The sequence below is a fragment of the Hydra viridissima genome, unplaced genomic scaffold (genome assembly GCF_058129835.1).
Source record: "Hydra viridissima isolate aposymbiotic clone 2 unplaced genomic scaffold, HvirCarnegie_v1 scaffold_18, whole genome shotgun sequence".
NCBI lineage: Eukaryota > Metazoa > Cnidaria > Hydrozoa > Anthoathecata > Hydridae > Hydra > Hydra viridissima.
The window spans coordinates 2497578-2517858 of record NW_028324317.1 but is presented as its reverse complement, the minus strand read 5'-3'; the positions used below and the strand labels follow the sequence as shown (position 1 = coordinate 2517858).

General features: G+C 29.0%; 2 protein-coding genes and 1 pseudogene across 6 annotated transcripts; 1 reads left to right on the top strand and 2 right to left on the bottom strand.

The window, feature by feature from the left end:
- Positions 1–760: 760 nt before the first annotated feature.
- Positions 761–19114, bottom strand: LOC149876843 (uncharacterized). 5 transcript variants are annotated; one of them, XM_090074974.1, is made up of 9 exons: positions 18984–19114; positions 11008–11244; positions 10538–10854; positions 9928–10082; positions 9522–9696; positions 9007–9193; positions 8733–8832; positions 1870–1919; positions 763–993 (listed from the first exon to the last, which is right to left on the bottom strand). In XM_090074974.1, the coding sequence occupies exons 2-9, from the start codon at positions 11087–11089 to the stop codon at positions 803–805; spliced, it is 1257 nt and encodes a 418-aa protein (XP_089931100.1). In that variant the 5' UTR covers positions 11090–11244; positions 18984–19114; the 3' UTR covers positions 763–802. The 5 variants fall into 5 exon arrangements, with proteins under 5 accessions (XP_089931101.1, XP_089931100.1, XP_089931099.1 ...); XM_090074973.1 differs by lacking the exon at positions 18984–19114 and adding an exon at positions 13376–13489; XM_090074971.1 differs by lacking the exon at positions 18984–19114 and adding an exon at positions 12594–12847.
- On the top strand, positions 3413–5681 carry LOC149876845 (uncharacterized; annotated as a pseudogene).
- LOC149876844 (uncharacterized) lies at positions 16681–17655 on the bottom strand. The gene has a single exon (XM_090075126.1). The coding sequence runs from the start codon at positions 17653–17655 to the stop codon at positions 16681–16683; it is 975 nt and encodes a 324-aa protein (XP_089931252.1).
- Positions 19115–20281: the final 1167 nt, after the last annotated feature.

Below are 20281 nucleotides of genomic sequence, written 5' to 3'. Positions count from 1 at the left end.
ACACTTTTTATCAAACGCTCTATTTAAAAAGAGAATATTTCCCTTTTCTGATGGTTTGTGGTGTAGCGAGATTAGTAAATTAAAAAGTTGCTAGAAATAATGATAAGTTTTTTGTTTATTTCAAAATTTAAAGTTCAAAATTTAAAACTTAAACTTTTTTTTCATCAAAATGGCATGAAAGTGATCACGTAAAACGTTTTTATCACCTGTAAAATGAGTTATGTGTTTATTTATTTAAATTTGTTAATTATTTTGTTATACTTTTTATAAGCTTTTGGTTTTATCCCTCGAGATAATCCCAGTCGAATTTTCTTCATCGTCAATCGCATCTTCGTCTTTATCAATTGAAAAACAATCTTTTATATCATTAAACAAAAAGAAACGATAATCCGTTTAGCAACAGTTTCAAAGGCATTAGACTTTAAACGTGTTTGTGCAAAACTCATTTTGATGCATGAAGAGACGTCAGATGTGTTCAGTATACAACATTCCATTTATCGGAATTTCTTTTAACAAGCGTATTCGGTGTGTTGTAGCATACGAGTTTCACCGAGAACTTCAACTTTCCTAAAGGTGTGGATTGAAATGAGAAAAACCTATTAGCAACTTTAAAAATGGAATTAAAAGGGAATGAGTTATCCTTAGCGCAATTAATATTTTACACCTTTCTCAGTTTCAATAAACACCAAATCCACGTAACTGAAAAAGACTAAACAAATCTTTTTTACAAAACCCTTGTTATATTTTTAAACAACAACAAAAAGCTGCATATAAAATACTATTTGGTCTTTTTCCTATTTCTTTAAAATTTTTGGGTTTTTGCAAGAACAAACTGATCAGCTTTCACTTGTTCCCATTTGTCATTTGGCAAATTAACAAGGACAGGTTTTCGATCAAAGTTTAGCTCAACCACATTTCCTCGATTCGTGTAACCATAAACCAATTGTGTTTTGTTGCTGTAGCCAATTACTTCGTAGAATTGGGTTGGGAGAACTAAAAGTTTGAAATGAAGTTGAGAACCTGTTTCACAAAGTTATAGTATTGAACGAAACAAATACAGTCAAATACCATTAAATATTTATAATATCAATATAATACTGATGATAATAATATAGATAATAATAATACAAAAATTTTGATGTATGTAAATGTTCCATAATCTTTATATGTTAAGAACAAATTTTGTTAAAAGTTAACAAACCAGCATTTGTAAGTATTCATTATTTGTACCAGCATTTGTAAGTATTCATTATATTTAACAATTATGTGTTATTTTTGTAAGATAAACACTGGTCAACAACGTGTTTCTAACAGCAAATTTAAATTCATAACGAGACATAACGAGACACAAAGTTAGAAGTTCACAAACCAGTAATGTTAAACGTTCAAAAAATCAAAAAAGAATTCTTAAATCTGCTTTGTAAATTTGTTAAAGTAAAAAGCAGTTGCCGGCTTCTATCCCTCATAATTGAAAGGTAGATTGTTTGGCGATGTACCCACAATCTTCAAACATCAAACTTCAAATTTACAAGCTTTCTTCTCAGAAAATTTACTAAACATCTTATTTGAACCTAAGTCTATGTTTTGTAAATATTTGGATAAAATTTGTCAATTTAGGTTCGGACGAAGTTACAAAAATTGCTTAATTAGGAAAAAAACTTTCTATTCCGGGACAACTGTTTTGTCTCATTTATTTCCCGGACTTTTCCTTGCGCTCAACTTAAATGCCCCGATGACTTTTTCTCAACGGAACACACCTTAATGGGTTGTCTCGTTTTGTCTCGATTGAAAAAAATAACGAGACGCAGAAGCTAAACTGTTGTTACATTTCAAGGCACAAAAAAAGTTAAAATGAAGTAGAGCACTTACATGTGATACGTCCAGATTTTTTTTCACGTTGATAGCAAGAGCTTTGTTGTCTGAAAATGATTTTTTGAATGTAAAATAATCATCTCAAGCATTTTTTAATATGTATTAAATATAAATATTTATTTAAACATGTATTCATTAACACAATAAATATTAGCATATTTTTTATTGGAGGTATTTTTCTTTGGAGTGTTGGATGTAAGTGCGGAATATATCTGTACAACATATGAGTATAATTTAGATATATATGCAATTTTTTTAATATATATATATATATATATATATATATATATATATATATATATATGAATTGAATGTTGACATCTTGTATAAAAGTGTATGTTATATTAGTAAGAAAACATCAAATAATACGTATTCTTCAAACACAAATAATAGTTGATAATTTTAGTAAAAAATGTTCCATAAAGGAAAAAAAATTCAATCCGAGTATGACACCCTTCATACAGCATTATAACCGTGGATACCATCACTATCCCCAATATTAAGAAAAATATTTAGAAAAGTTGGATATAGAGTAGTTTTTAAATCTAATCCTAATTTAAGATCTCTACTAACGTGTAAAAACAAATCAAAATTACCATCCAATAGCGAACCTAAATCATCAGTCTGCAAAAGCCACACATAGTAAATCATGTTCAGAAGAAATTAACAGGAAGAAAACTAAAACTCTTAAGTTAAAAAGACAAAAAAGTTTGATTAGAAGGTCCGTGAGACTCTTGAAATACAGAGACACCGTTTTCCCCTCTAAGTGGCGGTATTAATCTCGATAATGGCCAATTTGTTAAAACTAAATTTCGGACACAATTTTTCACTTTTTTAAGTAAGGATAAAAAAGAAAGAAGTCATTCAACTATTAGCGTCAGTTAATTTTAAATTGTTTTTTAACTTTAAATAATTTTACGAGCTGATGATGCTGGTAACCATAACCCAGCGAAAATTTCTCTTAATAAATTATTATTTGTGTTTAGAAAATACGCATTATTTGAAGTTTTCTTGTTAACATATATATATATATATATATATATATATATATATATATATATATATATATATATATATATATATTAGAGTGTCCCAAAAAAAAAAAATTTTCTTTAGTTTTGTGTGTAGTTTTGTCCGTTAAAAGTGAAAATAAGATGATTTTTGGAAAACTATGAAGTTTGACCCCCCCCCGCCCTTCTTTTAAAGTTTTTACCCCCTCTGCCACCCCTTTTTTTCAAAATTATTTACTTATAAACTGTGATTTTAGGCTAAATATATAAATTTATTATTGCAGCTAAATATGTTTTGTATCACTATTGATCACTATTATAATTCTAATCTATGTATCATAGCTTATATTAGTAAATATATTTTGTTTCAGTTCAATGACTCAAAAATTACTAAATAATATTATTCGCAATGTTTGAAATGAGAAAATTTTTTATGATTTTTTATTAATGTTACATACATTATTCAAATAATTTATAGTAACATTTTATCTATTGATATAATAGCATATATAAAAAATATTCGATCAGTTATGAGCAATAGTAAATTTAGGAAAAAGGATGAGAAATTTGATAATATTGTTGGTAAATTATTACCTACCCTTGAAGCAAAGATATATTATCAACTTCCAACAAATGGAGATGTTGTACGCCATTATCTTTATCTTACAAGATTTGATTTGAAATTAACTGGTAAAAAAGAAGTTGCATCTGTAGTTTGGAAAAATGTTAATGTTTTTTGGAAAATGGCTGGAATTCCAACAAAACAGAAGAAAGACATTGTTAGAATGATACTGCATCTGATTCATCATAGAGAGAACTTGATTAAAAATTCAAAAAAAAAAATGTTATGCAGCTCAACTTCTGAGTTTTACTAATAAACTATCATCGTTGCTTGATATTGCAGCATCAAATGGAGAAAATTTGATAAGAAAAGATACCTCGCGTAGTATCAATAGCCAGATCTCAGATATAGATTTTCTCTCAGATCAGAGTTATTTTAAAAAGCAATTTTTGGACCCATTAAACAAGAGTTATGCTATGAAAGTGAAGAGAAAGGAGGAGAAAGAGAAACATGAAATCAAGGCTATTGAAAAAGAGAAATCTAGAAAGGAAAACATAAAAGAAAAAGGTTTCAATGTATTGGCAGCATTTGATCATGAAGACAAATTCATAATAAAAATGAAGAAAGTACTATTGCTAGACAGAACAAAAAAATCAAGATATTAGAAAACCCTAAAGTTTCCTTAATGGCTGATAGGTTAAATCTATCCAATAGAGAAAGATCTGGGATCATTTTAGCTGTAGCTGAAGCATTAAGTCACAATTTAGATGAAATATCTATCTCAAAAAGCACAGCGAACAGATCAGGTAACAAAGTTCGACAGCAAAATTCAGATGATATTAAGAAAACATTCATTTCACCCATGTACTCTTCCATTCACTGGGATTCAAAGCTGGTATCTGAGGTCGATGGTAAAGTGGAACGTTGGAGTAACAGGAAAACCAAGGGCACCTGAAGGGAAGTTGTTGTGTGTATCCAGGATTCCTGATACAACTGGGCGAAGTTAGGCAGCAGCTACCATAGATGCTGTAAAGGCATGGAAACTAGAAAAAACGCTTGTGGCAATGATTTTTGATACAACTCCATCAAATTCAGGTTGGATAAATGGTTCTGCAAAGTTAATTGAAGAACACTATAGATAAAAAGATACTTTGGTGCGCCTGCCGACATCATATTTTTGAAAGAGTTTTGTCTTCTGTTTACTTAAAAGCTTTTGGAGAATGTAGATCTCGAAATTACGAGCCGTTTAAACACTTTAAAAATGGGGTATGGCCTAAACTTTCATTAGCTTCAGATACTACTTTTAGAAAAAAAAAATCGAAGAACCAGTATTAAAGACCAAGCAAGCAGAAGTAATAACTTTTTTGTCTGGTTTACTTAACCAGAAATCTCGAAAAATATTAAGAGATGATTATCGAAAATGTTATCAACTTGCTTTCCAATTACTCAATCCAAAACAAATAACTTTACAGTGGCACAAACCTGGAGCCTAACACCATGCTAGATGGATGGGTACAATTTTGTACACTTCAAAAATGTTTGCTTTTGCTGACCTGGCAGAGTGTGAAGAAAGTTTTATAGAGAAATTATCACAGTTTAGTAAATTTGCTTTACTTTTTTATGTGAAAATATGGCTTACGTGCACAATCACAATCGATGCCCCATTTAATGACTTGGAATTCTACAAAGAAATGCTTTTTTATAAAAAAATTGATAATGATGTTGCTGTTGCTGCCCTGGAAACATTTAATCGGCATCTTTTGTATTTAACCAAAGAGATTTCCCCTCTTTCATTATTTTCTAATAAGGTATCTGATCGTGATAAAACTAAAATTGCTAAAACAATTCTGAAAAATATAAAAGAAAACTGTGAACTTGATATAGGCTTTCCGCAATTTCCACTTCTAAAGCAGAGTCCTTGTTTGACTGATTTAATTGGACCAAAATCAAGCAAAATTCTAAATTTATTTGGATATATAAACGAGGACGATGGTTGGTTGGCAAAATCCCCAAAGTTTTGGCAAGCTAACACAAACTTTAAATACATGTTTGAGCATATCAAACCACTGAAATCTGTAAACGATACAGCAGAACGAGCTGTTAAACTAATTCAAGACTATGCAACATCTATTACAAAAAATGAAGAGCAGAAAGAATTTCTTTTACGTGCAGTAGAACACCATCGAAAAGTTCTTCCTCACATAAATAAACAAGCAATTCAAAAACTTAATTTTTGAAAATATGCTATAAACAATCTCTTTTTTATTACACCTTTAAAATATTGTTATTTTGTTATTAGAATTTTAAAAAAATGAGATTTTGAATTTCTTAATACTTATTCCTATTGTGCTTTAATATTATAAATTTATACCAATCATTTCTTTGCTTCTTTGTTTAATAATTGAGTATTTATCAAGTTTTTTGTTTTAATCAAAAATTATAATTTATAAAGTACCATATTTAGCTAGAAAAAAATCATACGATAAGGGTATTATGAGAAAGGATGGGGGATAGGGGATGGGGGATGGGGGAAGGGGTATGGGGGAAGGGGGGGCAGTAGGGTCATAAACCAGGTGAAAATTTATTTTTAATAGATTCTTATTTTTATTTATTACAAAACTGTTTGAAATTGTAGTAACAATCAATTATATTGGATATAAATAATAGATATATAAAAGGAGTGTAATAAGGATTTTTTTTGGGGCAAAAACACTTTAAAGGAGTTATGAGGGGGTCAAATATGAAATTTTTTTGAAAATAACATTTGATTAAGTTTTATTAAACAAAATTACACAAGAAAATTATAAAAAATGCGAACATAGTTGATTTTCAAAAATGATTTTAGTCCTATTTGTCATTTTTTTAGAAAAAAAATACGAAAAAAAGAGCGGCGAGGGGGGGTCAAATGTGAAACTTTTTCGCTTTTTTTTTTTTTTTTTGCTTTTAGTAGATAAAAATACATATGAAACTGATTGAAAATCTAAAATTAGTTAAAAACTAAAAAAATTTATGTCATTTTAGGACACCCTAATATGTGTATATATATATATATACATATATATATATATATATATATATATATATATATATATATATATATATATATACATATATATATATATATATATATATATATACATATATATATATATATATATATATATATATATATATATATATATATATATATATATATATATATATATATATATATATATATATATATATATATATATACACTACCGTGCAAAAGTCTCCGCTCATTTGTAATATTTCAATAAAGTAACAAAAGTTTGCAAGAAAATTGCGTTTATTTTTAATTGTTTATTAAACAATGAATTAGACAGTAAATACAATACATTTTAGGATGATTTTAAATATATAAAATCAAGAAAATGTTAATATACTAAGTTGTAAATGTTAAATTTTATTTTCATCAATATGAGACCCCTTGGAGCGTATAACAGCAGCGCATAATCTTGGCATTCGGGCTAATAATTTATTCATGGTTTCCGCTGTTATCTCATTCCAAGCTTTTTGCAAACGTTCCCATAGCATTTGCTGATTAATAAAAGATGTTTCACCTGCTTCTCTGATCTTCCGATCCAGTTCATCCCACAACTTTTCGATGGGTGATAGATCTGGTGATTGAGGAGGCCAAGTCATAATTTTGCAAACTTTTCGCCTTTCTTTTAGTTTCAAATAATTTTTGCATAATCCAGATGCATGTTTTGGATTGTTGTCCTGCTGCATGATGAATCCTTTCCCAATAATACGAATACCAGATGGAATCGCGTGCTTAACCAAAATATTATGGTACATGTATTTATCCATGGTAGATGTGATTTTAACTAAATCTCCAGTTAACCCATTGCCAAAACATCCCCAAAGCATAATATTACCACCTCCATATTTTACAGTACTTTGTATACATTGAGGAAGCACTCTTTCATTAGGTAAACGCCTAACATGCACGCGACGTCGGGTACCAAAAAGTTCGAACCTACTCTCGTCGGTCCATAGAACTTTCTTCCAATCTTCTAATCCCCAATTTTTATGCATTTTTGCCCATTCCAATCTTTTCTTCTTATTTACTGCCCTCAACAAAGGTTTACGTGCAGCAATGCGTCCAATTAAGTTGACTGATCTTAGTCTTCTTTTTACAGTATCAGTTGATACTGGCTTTACCCTTGTTTTGTTGAGTTCTGCTGTTAAAATTGTGGCTGGAATTTTTCTATTTCTTTTGCTGCAACAATAAACGTATCTTCTTGCCGTGATGTAACTCTTGGTCTTCCAGAACGTGATCTGTCACTGTTGGAACCAATATCATGCAATCGTTGTAGAGCATATCTCACACCTGATTCGGATATTTTTAACCTGGAAGCAATTTTTCTATATGAATAACCTTCTTCACGTAAAATACATATTTTGCCACGAAGTTCTTCACAATATTCTTTCTTTACTTTCACCATTTCTCAAATTCTTTATTAAATTCAAGACATTAAATGCGCACACTAATGCCATTTTCAAGTATAAATATAAACATAAGTCTATTAAAAGCAACCAATTAAAATTACTGAAAACATCCTTACCATGCCGGAAAGTATCATGCTACTGTCAAACCTAAGCTTACAAAAAATATTTTGGTTAAAACTTTTGTGCAGTTTTAAATTTAATAAAGAGTACTGAAGAACTTTATATGTATTTTACGTGAAAAAGGTTATTCATATAGAAAAATTTCTGCCATGTTTTTAGCAGCAGAACTCAACAAAACAAAGGTAAACAAAATTATTTGAAACAAAAAGAAAAGGAAAAAGTATGCAAAATTATGATTTGGCCTCATCAACTTTTTATATTAACATTTTATTCTTTTTATATATTTAAAATCATCCTAAAATGTATTGCATTTACTGTTCCTTGCAAATATTACACATGAGCGGAGACTTTTGCACGGTAGTGTATATATATATATATATATATATATATATATATATATATATATATATATATATATATATATATATATATATATATATATATATATATATATATATATATATATATATATATATATATATATATATATATATATATATATATATATATATATATATATATATATATATATATATATATATATATATATATATATATATATAAATCTACCGTTGTTAAGACAAGCAACAATTCACAAAGTAGTAACTTTCAACTATTTCACTGTGTTCATGAATTTCTTAACACTTTGTAACGAAGTTCCAATGAAAACCTTTCCAATGAAAACCTTTTACCTTTTTTTTACAGGTTTGCAGACATATTGGTAAAGGATAGTGTCAAACGCAATTCCATTTTCATTGTTAAAAACCCAGTTGGGATAAATACGCATATTATCTAACATAAAACAAGTTTAGTTTTGAGCTAAAAATGGAAACATGTGATAACTCTCTGTCTATTACCACTCCTTAATGAGGAAAGTAATCTGTAAAATTATTTAGATTAGAATATAAAAATTTAAATATTTTTACACACTCCTCTTAATATAAACCAATTAAAATTGATGAGCACCTTTATTCTGTAACCTCACTTGTGATTTTTGAAAAGCAAACGTTTTGCCTGCCAACTTGGGTGCATCATTTTCAAACTCTTTATTGAGAATATCAGCCTTAGCTGTAAAAGTTGTATTTCCCACACGTGCATTAACATCAAACAACAAGGAAAACTTCAGGATTGCATCAATATAAAGTTTGGGTAACTGAAATTAAAAAAAAAACGAAAACTTAAAAGCAAAATATTTTTTACAAAGTAGAAAAGTGAGTCTAGTATTTATCTAAATTAACATAAGTTAAAAGTAAAAAAGAAAGGAAATAATACTTCTGCTTTTATGTAGTATAAATAACATAAATAGTATAAATAACATCGAACTAGTATAAATAACATCGAACTGTGACATTTATACGCAATATTAGCAACGCAACTATGGAATTGCATCAAAGTGATCAAAAACTCTGAAAGATGAAGCACTATTTGAATTTTTTTTTTTTTTTTAAAAAAAAAAAACAGCCTTTAAATTTTTTTCTTACATAAATCATGATATACGATTCGGTTTGAACTGTTGAAGGTACCATGCTCAAATCATCCAACAAAACTTTCTTGAAAATTAACTCACGTTGATGATTTAAGTGGATAGCTACATTTTCAAGATCGACAACACACATGGTGTTTGTCTCCAAACGAAAGTTAAGGTAGTAAATGTTGCTAAAGATTCAAATATTAAATAATAAAATTAATATTCGCGAAAACGCAAAATAATTTTTTTTTTAGTTAACAAAAAAATAGAAGTTATCAGAAATGTTAAACTTGATTTAAAGTTTAAGTATATTAAGTAGTAACAAAATGTATATTTTAGATTATAAAAATATATAATAAATTTTGCTAATCAAACCCAAAACTATTCCTATTCTTAAATATAAAAGAACGTTAACCTACTTGGTGATATTGCTTGAAGAATAACTAATCAGAGAACAGTTTTTTGCTGGGCGTAAAATCGTAAAAGAAGTTAGTCTAATCGAAATTGAATTAGATGTGGATAAAACTAAGGCAACCCACTGGGTCTGATTGTTTTCAACTGAATTATCGCCAACCTAGTGCGCAATCCCAAATTAAAATTCTTCAATACACATTTTAGTTTTTACTTTTAACGGAAAAAAAAGACTGAAAATTTTTAAAAAATTCCTTTTGAAAAAAAGGAGGCCTCAGTTTTCATATTTTTATGCAATTTTGCATTATTCTGTAATCTCCTGCATTATTCTGTAATTTCTTGCATTAGAAAAACCATTTTGCATTTTTCTTAAATTAGATTTTTGCTTAAGAAATAATATCTAATGCAAAAACTTTAGAAACTTCTGATAAAATATACACAAGGCCGGACTGTTAATTTCATTTCACCTAATCTCGTAAATTGTATAAACTTGTCCACCGTTTGTATCTTGCGATTTTACCATAGCGCTTAATTAATACTAAATGAATTTTAAAATGATCCAAAAATCCAAAATATGATTTTGATGATACGTAAATGCTTTCGTAAGATAAGTGTTACCTTGGTAACTATTGCGTAGGAGTTTTCAAACTCTTTTTCCACTTCATTTCCAACAAATGTTTCCTGAACTGAATTCACAGTTTGACTGTCATTATTTCTTTGCAAAACTCTTCTAGCGTAGCTGGTTCTAATTGGATTCACACTGCTGACAAAGTTTTTAATCAACATCCTCTTTGAATAGGTGGTAGGATTGTCGATGTTGTCAATGAAAAAGATTGAACTGCTGCCGTTCGTTTCAGAGAAAAATTTAATCCTAATATTGAAAAGCAATAAGTTACCGATTGTGGAGTTCAAAGTCTGTGGAGTGGCCATTGCATCTGAAATTGAATAAAAAATAATAAATCTAAAATATTATTATGCAATTAGTATATATTATTTTGTATTTGTTTATAATAATTAGTAATATAATAAGTAATTAAGTAATTGTTCTTGATTTTGTTAACTGATAAAATTTTTTTTGTCGTACTTACATATAAAATGAAGGTGCTCCCAGTTTGAGTTGTTTGCAACTGCTTTACCCATTGAAGTCGTTGTGCAGAAACAGGCATTCATATATTTTTGCCGGTGTGCTCCTACATAAACAATCCCAGCCACAAATTCTCGCCAACATCTCTGTGTGCATTCTTTTCTGGTAGATGTTGTTGATATCTCGAAATACCCTTCAATATTTGAGCTCCAAACTCCGGGTTGATATCCTTCAGTCTGATCTAGATAACAAAATTGAGCAGTTTAAACATTTCTAAAAACTGAAATTTTTAGCCAAAAGTTTAAAATTTGAAGAGTTTATTCAAAACAAATTTTGTTATATTTGAAACAGTTTGCATGGTTTAGGATCCCTGAAACCCCTTCTTTTCCTTCTAAAGTAATTTGCTTTACACTATAAAACAACAAAGAAATCCAACATAACTCGATTATTTTTTACTAGGAAAGAAAATAAGTTATATAATTGGAACCTCTCTGTTTGCCTATTCTTTAACGAAGCAAGTTTTACACAACTGGTTATTTAAGATAAAGGTTTACTGTTGATAATGAGGCTTATTTTAATAAAGAGGCTGACTGGTTCTGATGTTGGGTAAAAATCCATTAAGTATAAACTCTAGTTTACAATCTAGTATTTGATAGTAAGCCAGTGTCCAGTGCTTATTAAATGGAAAAAAGAAATTTTTCCTACTTCTTTTTAGCTTAACAATGAATCCAAATTCTTTCCATAAAAATGCTCCCGAATTCAATTTTCTCTTAAATTATTTGTTTTTCCCTCAAACGTTTGAGCGCATTTTATGATCCAGAAAATCCTTTTATAATCCTTGCAATCAGCGTAAGTAAAGCATTATAAAAAACAAATTTTACCAAAATCTTATTGTATAAAAAGTTGAAATAATTTTGTTGAAGTGAGTAGCAACTAGATTTTCTACAATAAAAAATTGTTTTGCTAATGGCTATGATAAAAAAAACTTAAGTAAACTTTGATAAAAAAAAAAAAAAGGTTATTGTGTAATGATGAATATTTTGTCCAAATCGTATTTTTTTGCAAACAAACCTTTTTTTAAAAAAATAATAAATATGCTATTAAATGATAATTAATTCATGTTGGTAACTGAAATAAGTTTCGAAGTTGGTATCAAAATCTAGTTGTCAACTATGTCTTCTTGTTCTGGTATCTGCAAGTATTCAGTGCTCTTGACTAAGTCATAAAGTCAATTTTATTTCTTAGAATATTGAATTTATGATAAATGGAATTCTGGGAATTTAGAATAAATGCGATTCTGGCAACTCCGTTCTTTATCTTTTTTTATCCCATTAAAAATGGACTGAAATATAATCAGCATATTTTAATTTGAATGAGTAAATCATTAATTTTGCACGCACATCGGAAATTACGTATATTGATTTAAAGAAAATGTAGCATAAAAGTATTTTGAAAGCCCCTTATTTATATATTTAATTATTTCATATTCTCTTATTGGTGGAAGGATGGGGGCACAAATAAAAGCACTGGACACACCCACATATAAACAATAAAGTTTAAAAACATAAACGTTAAAGCTTTACTACTTACCACAATAAATAGCAATATTGAGAAAGAAGATTACTTTACTGAGAAAATTGATTTTTTCAAACATTGCTGAAATTAAAAAATTTCTTTATTAAGAACTTCAATTTAAAGTATAAATTACAAATTTTTCTCCTAAATGAAATTATTGAGCAAATTAACGTTTAATGAACTTATAAAAATTTATTTCTAACTCTATGAAAAAGCGGTCATTGATTATTACGATGTGGGATGTCTAGCAATTGAGATTCAAAATAATCAAAAAGTCTTTCTCTCTCTGTATATATATTTTATTTATCGTATATTACGAAATGTAAGTTAAGATTAATCTGGCCATCTTAAATCATAACACCTCTTAAAATATTTTTGGCAAAAATAATAATAAAAAGTAAAACAAAATAAAAAACATATTTGTAAAAAGTATTTATAACCACGTTAAAAAGAATACGCTCTAAGGTTACCAGGCCAACTATAAATAGTAGGCCGGGTAATCTTAGAGCACATAGGTAACATTTAGGCACAACGTCCTAATCAGCATCTCAAACTCTATGATCAAGTCCTCTTTATCTGATATGATTCTGTTATATCTTAAGACTTCGGTGTAGTTTATGCTGTCTTTAAGATAATTGGAGTCGTTTAAAACGATATTCTTAGTTGCCGCGGCACAATTTAAATAGCTAACATTTAAAAATGTTACTGCTATGTAATTGGAATTTATTTTCCCTAACTTTCTTATAATATTTGAAGCACGTGTTTAATCCAAATATTTTTAAACAAAAGAAACCAACCTTTTAGTTGAAATATCTGACTCAGATCTTGAGAAGAAAATGAGAAGCTGAGACGTGATTAGCATAAAAAAACCTTAAAGCGAAACTCATACATAAGCAGATTTGAAGTTCTCGTTTGAAACATGTTTATAAGAATTATAAATAAAAAAGTTTACTATTGCCAAAATCTGACACAAATCTGATCAACGAGGAGAATGCCCTCCTGTAAACAGTAATCACGAAGGCTAACTTGGGCGAAGGAAGTCTTTTATCTACTTCCTGATGGGTGCATGCAAACCATGGGCTCTTTCAACGAAAAAGATGTAGTAACTACAAAGAAATTAGCTAGAATAAGAAAGCATAATTTCTAAAAATTTGTATTGTAAACAATTTTCAATTGTGATGGAAACAGTTTTTATCCGTATGGGTCATTTATTTACTAAGTTTTAGTCGAGAAAGTTTTTTAGATTTAAGATTTATTAACTTCGGCTGTTTTTAAGCAAAGTTCTGCAAAAAAAAAAAAAGGAGCAAATAAAAATACTTTCAAAGATTAGGAATAGCATTCGTTTCTATGATATTTTACAGAACAAGATTTATTAGATTGGCACTATTGGTATTATAGGGTGTAACTTTTAGATTATTGCGCAAGAAATGCACATAGCTCAACAGGATAAGGTTAAAGACGATCATAATAATCAATATTGATATGAATTGATGGACGCAGCTGATTGTCTGTTAAATGTTTAATCAGAATTTTTATATATTTTTACATGACGACATAAGACAACTGAAGCGTTTGCAAGAGTTTGTATGAATATCGATTTTAAGTTAATGATTTTTGTTGCATAATTAAATTTTTTTCAAAAACTTTACTGAGCTGCTGCATTCATATCAAAGTCCAAACCATATCAAACCAGATCGTGACTTTAATTGAGATTGTTGCACATTAAGAGAAAGAGTTTGTAGGATGAACTATAGGGTTATTTCTAATCAAAAGAAAATTAAATCAGTTTTTCCCTGCATACTTTAAGAGATTTTTTTGGTGAAAATTTCGTAAAAGCAAATCAATTACCGCATTATCGCTTCAAAATGCCCCAATAGGTTTTTTAAAGTAGTCATTTCATCGTTTAAGAGAATTGCGTACTATATTATATATATTCCGCATTCACCTTTTTTGCCAAAAAAAGGGTCTGTATTTCTTAAATTTAGAGATGGAAAAATTCATGTACTCAGTGATTTTATCTTCAATTAATTAAAACTAAATTTCATTTACTAAAATGATAAACGTTTGTTTTAGAAGTTAACCACCATTAAACAACAAGTTATTTAATGGATGGTAAACCTCTACTCCAACTGTTGGAGATATTTTAACACTCTTCTTTAGCTCATTTGCTACTTTTATGTAATTTTAAACACAAATAAAAATGACATAATCACAGTTTAAATAGGAGTTCGTCACTCTAAAAAACAATGGTGAGTGCTAACTATTCTATAATAAAAATTTTTTGTAAATACTACGGCCTTCAACCCCGTGTTTTGTAGAGTGATGGACGCCTACTGTTCAGTCTTTCATGTCTTTTATTGCAATAAATCTTGAGTTTGCTCTAGAGTAAACTTACCATTTTGATAAAATTTTCATCTTTAAGTTGATGGATTTTTAAATATTTTAAATAAACTTAAACAATGCTTCTCACACAATGCTTACTTGTAGAAAAATGTCAAAAATAATATTGAAACACTTAACATTCACAAAAATTTTAAAAAACTTTGTAAGTTACAAAATTTTTTAAAATTTTGCAGAAGTTCGAAATTGCAAAAAGATTTGCTTAATTTACTCAAAAATTCTGCGTAATTTTGTATATAAGATTGGAGATTTTGAAAATTTTTTTGCATAAGTAAAGCCCTGTTTCTTTGCGTAAATTACACATTTTTCAGCTTTATAGGATTGGGCCTTGATTAAAGTAAAAAGATCATCGAGCGCATGTGTCTCGCTAGTTCATTTTTTTTCTGAAAGTGAGCATATCTTGAAAAATTTATCTTGAAAAATTTATCTTGAAAAAACAAAGAGAATTTTTTCTTTCTGCTTTTTATCAAGATATGACAACTGAAAAAACGAAACGACATATAAAACATCAATATAGGAATAAATGAAAATAGTTGAAGTTTCAAATACTTATATAGCAATATTTATATAATATAAATATATTGTATTTCAAATACTTATATAATAGCTTGAAATGGCTTTTTAAATACTTTGCTTGAAAAGTTTTCCTTTTTATTTAATGAGGGTTACTTTGCTTTTCTGAAGATTTTTTAATTACGCCAAATTTTTTTTCTTTTATTTCTTTCCATTTTTTCTAAGTTGTTTTTTATTTTTCTTTATTTACTTTGTTAAAAACTTTTTAACAAAGTGCTGACATGATAAAAAATTTTTTAATCAGATTTTTTTTAAAAAATAAAAATTAATGACAAAAAAAAAAAAAAAATTCCGTTTAAAAGTCAAAACCAGTAAATAAAATGTTAAAATATTATTAGGGTAGGGTGGGGCAAGATGCCCCCCTTAACAAACTTTAGCGTATATAACAAATGCTTTTACATTTTCTAGTTGTTTTTCTTTTTAATATCAAAGTTTACTTATAAGAGAAAACATTGGTGAGATAAAATAACTACTTTATTACTGGTGATAAACTTTAAATTAAAAAAAACTAATAATTGTGCAAGGAGACATCTTGCCCCAGCCGTGGGGCAAGATGCTCCAAGGAGTGCATATTGCCTCAAACCTTTAAAACAGTTGTTAAAAATAACTATCAGTTAGAATAAAAGCTATTAATAGTTCTTTATAAAAACTCTTTATATTTTGTTAAAATAACTGAAATATAAACTGCAATTATTTTATGCAATTGTCTTGAAGATAAATAACTTCTTTTTAATTTATATCACTAACATAAATGTTCAAATAACATATACATGATTATGATTCACAGTAGTAGCATAAGTCTGAATCTTCTGGACCACATGAAAAGTGGTACCAAGATGTACATTTAGTACATTGTGTCCAATCATCAAATGGTGGCATATTGTATGGACAAGAGCAAATGGTGCATAGAGTTGTATCAGTGATAAAACTTTCAGAGGCAGAAACCATATCTTTCTTCCTTTTCATTTGTTTCTTTATTTGATTAGGTCTTTCTGCTTTCTGATTTTCAGGCTTCTTCACCTTTTTTGTCTTCAAATTTATTGATTTAATTTTTTGCTTGATCACCTTATTAACTGCAGCTTTTTCTTTACCCACTATGACTGCTTGTTGCTTTTCTTTTACATTATTTTCATGCTCTTCTAGTCCGTTTCTTGAAAGGTGAAGAAGTAAGATTTTCAGCTGACTCTGTCTTTTTCTTTCGTTGTCTTAATACAGGAATTTTGGGACGTGGAGAAATCTTTTCCAAAATTTTTAAGGGAGACTTAAGGCCAAGACACTCATCAACAATTGGCAAAACTGCATCATCAACAGCCTTTAATTTTGCAGCAGTAGTTGTTGTGCTCATGACATTTGGCAACTGTATAGGTGCAACAAGAGGCAAATTAGACAATTCACTAGATTGCTGACAGATTTCCAATGGCTCAGCTTCATTAGTGAGCAAAGCTGCGTCAAAGGCTTCATCGTTAAAAATAAGGTCATTTATTGGGTATAAACCAGAGCATCTAAACTCATTGATTGCTTTGTCAATGTTTGCAGTAAAGTTGTAGGCAGTTGCAAAAATACCTGCCATGTCAAAAAATGAAATTCTACGCCCCTGATGTGATAACATCCAGTTGCTTGCTGCTGTATTGTAGCCAACTTTCAATGGTTTAAAAAATGTATGATCTAAAGGTTGCATCTTGTGTGTACAATGAGGTGGAAGAGTTATGAGATGGATCCCATTGTCGCAACAAAAGTTAATGGCCTCAAGTGTTTTGTGACTGTGATGACCATCAAGTACAATTAATTGCTCATTAGTTTTAGATGCATGAGTCACAGCAACAAAATGTGTTAACCATTCAATCAATAAAGATGAATCAGTCCATCCACTGGAGCTAACTCTAATAATTGAGCCTGAAGGTGCACCAACAGCCAGCCTATCAGTCATTCGCTTAAGGGGAAATATAAATAATGGTGGGACATAAGCGCCACTTGCACTCATTGCACACACAACTGTCACAATAGCACCTCTTTCTCCATTAGTCATTTTTGAAACTTGTTGTTTGCTTTTCGTTGCAATTATTTTTCCTGGCTTATGGACATTTGTGATTCCAGTTTCATACATATTCCAGAGCTATTTGGCTGAAAACTTATGCTCCTCAAATAATGACTTGTATACTGAAAAAAACTGATTTACTTTTGGTTTATTGAAGCCAATGGCTCTGCTTATACTGGTGGCTTGTGGAGTTCGAATAGAAAGTTGTGGATTGCAAGACATGAATCCTCGCAGCCAATCCACTCCTGCCATTTTTGACTCTTTATTAAAAGGATTATCAATTCCCATTTGTTTAGCAAAATCATATGCTAGGCGACGCACATCTATTGTTGTCAAGCCAAATAATGCTCTTTCCATAATCTGAACTTGTGTAATAATCTTTAATTCAAATTCTTTACTAAAAATAGGAGATTTTCCACCCAGAGATAAACCACCAACTACTTTTACTTTTCCATCTCGATGACGCTGTAATGTTTTTTTGTTAATACTAAATTCTGATGCAACATTCTTTAGACTGCAGCCCATCTTGATTGCATCTAATGCTGACTTTATTCTATTATTTGTTGCACCTCTCTGTGTTTTTTGCACATAATTTCTCACCATTATTTGTAATATTTAAATATGTATCTAAAGAAATTTTAATTATATGAACATACAAACACATACACAGTATTATACAATTATTTAATACATTTTTACTTTATACATTACATAAAATCCATAAATTAACTCTCTTTGAGTTAAATAAGAACTTACTAAAGTTACATGTACATACAAAATTACTTAAGATTATTAATAACATGATGTTGCAGTTATTAATAATATGATGTTGCAAGCTAAACACAGCTCTTTTTAGTAAAAATTGTATTACACGCATGTAATAATAAATGAAGTTGTATTACATTCAATTGCTGATAAGTAATTGAATGTAATACAACTTCATTCAGCTGAATGCAAATGCATATTTGTAAAAGTTTTACAAATATGCATTGAATTGCAGCAATTGCAGCTTCATTTTACTTAGCTTAATACAGCTTCATTTTACTTAGCATACACATTATAACATTTACTTAATATATAAAGTTATTTTAAAAAGCTATTTATAAATATGTATAATAGTTATCAACGTATAAACCAACATATAAACATAGTCAATAACTAAATTCGTAAACGCTTTAATGTTCTAAACACATTTTAAAAATGGTAGAAATTCCGTAAAACCACGACGCAAGAAGCCCTTTGAGGGCAACTTACCCCACGTAACCGAGGACATCTTGCCTCATCTGTAGTGAGTGCAAGTTTAATACAAATAAAATTAACTTTATTGCTCAGTTATAAACTTTCTTTACTATATATTATTGTGGGATGAATTATTTATAAAATAACACATTCCTTACCTTAATCGCATCAGTATTGCCAATCCAATAAACATTCGAAATTAGAAGCAACTTACTAAAATACTCCAAAACGTTATAAACCAATTTAAACCTCAACTAACAGCAATATTAAAAACATTTTTTACTCCACAATACTGTTTTAACTTTATCAATAGTATAATAGAGGAATAAAACATTGCTATTCTATGATACTCTCACAAAAGCAAAAAGACTTCTTGCCCCACGGGTCATCTTGCCCCACCCTACCTATTAGATCCCAGTGGGCACATGAACGTTTTGAAAACGTTTAGTAAACGTTTAATGGTCGGTTGAACGACGAATATATTTGTAAAACGTTTTAAAAACGTTAGATAAACGTTTTGATAAAATTTTTTTTATTATTCGATTTATAATTTTGCGGGACCTTAGAAAAACGTTTAAAGAACGCTTTTTGAAAACTGTAAACGCCTAACTGCGCATGCGTAATATTAAACAAAATTGAACAACAAAGTTATGGTTGGCGAAAGAATCACTCAGAAGTCGATCAAAGTCCACTTGTAATTATGCGCATATTTGCTTGGGGTATAATTTAGCCAGTTTTAAAATTCTAATTGCGCGAATTTCAAAGTGGCTTTTAAAGGAACACACTAATCGAAACGATTTAGAATGGATGTGGCAATGAAAAGGTAGTTTTAAAAAGTTAAATAGCGTTTCCATTAGTTAATTTAACAAAACACGAATATTTAAAAAAAAGACTTATTAGTATAATTGAATTGTTTACTAAATGTTACAATAATAATATAAAAAAATTATATTTTTATATTAAAAACTTTTTCAATGAAAGTTTTGAAACAGTACTGTTATTATTATTATTATTGCTATTATTATTGTTGCAGAACTATATTACAGTTGCAGAACTCAATAAGACATGTACATGTCTTACTGAGTTCTGCAACCACAGTTCATATTGTTGTTTTAACAGCTTTATAAAAATTTAGTCAGAATGGATATTCCAATTATTTAAGCTGCTCATGGTCAAGATTGAATTTGTCATGAGACTCAGCGTGTTGCTTTAAGCAATTACTAGATGTGGAATGCCTTCAAAAAATTTGTTTACCAAAAAATAATATAAGAGATATTGTCAACAGGTTACACAATAATTTGTCACCAATCATATTGAAAAGCAACCCAATTTCTTCAGAAGCAGAAGTACTAATAGCACTAAGGCTTTTATCAACTGGGAGTTTTCAAGCAGTAATTGGTAAGAATTATTAGTTAATGCCAGAAAGATTAGCTATAATCTTATAATTCTTTATTGT

What these genes read in the sequence shown, in the direction of transcription:
- LOC149876843 (XM_090074971.1), bottom strand. Translation starts at nt 12,657, where the DNA reads ATGTTTGAAAAAATCAATTTTCTCAGTAAAGTAATCTTCTTTCTCAAT. An exon ending in TCTTCAAGCAATATCACCAA is followed by an intron (nt 9,697 to 9,927) that starts GTAGGTTAACGT and finishes TTGAATCTTTAG; the next exon opens with CAACATTTACTACCTTAACT. An exon ending in TGCAAACCTGTAAAAAAAAG is followed by an intron (nt 1,920 to 8,732) that starts GTAAAAGGTTTT and finishes AATCATTTTCAG; the next exon opens with ACAACAAAGCTCTTGCTATC.
- LOC149876844 (XM_090075126.1), bottom strand. Translation starts at nt 17,655, where the DNA reads ATGTATGAAACTGGAATCACAAATGTCCATAAGCCAGGAAAAATAATT.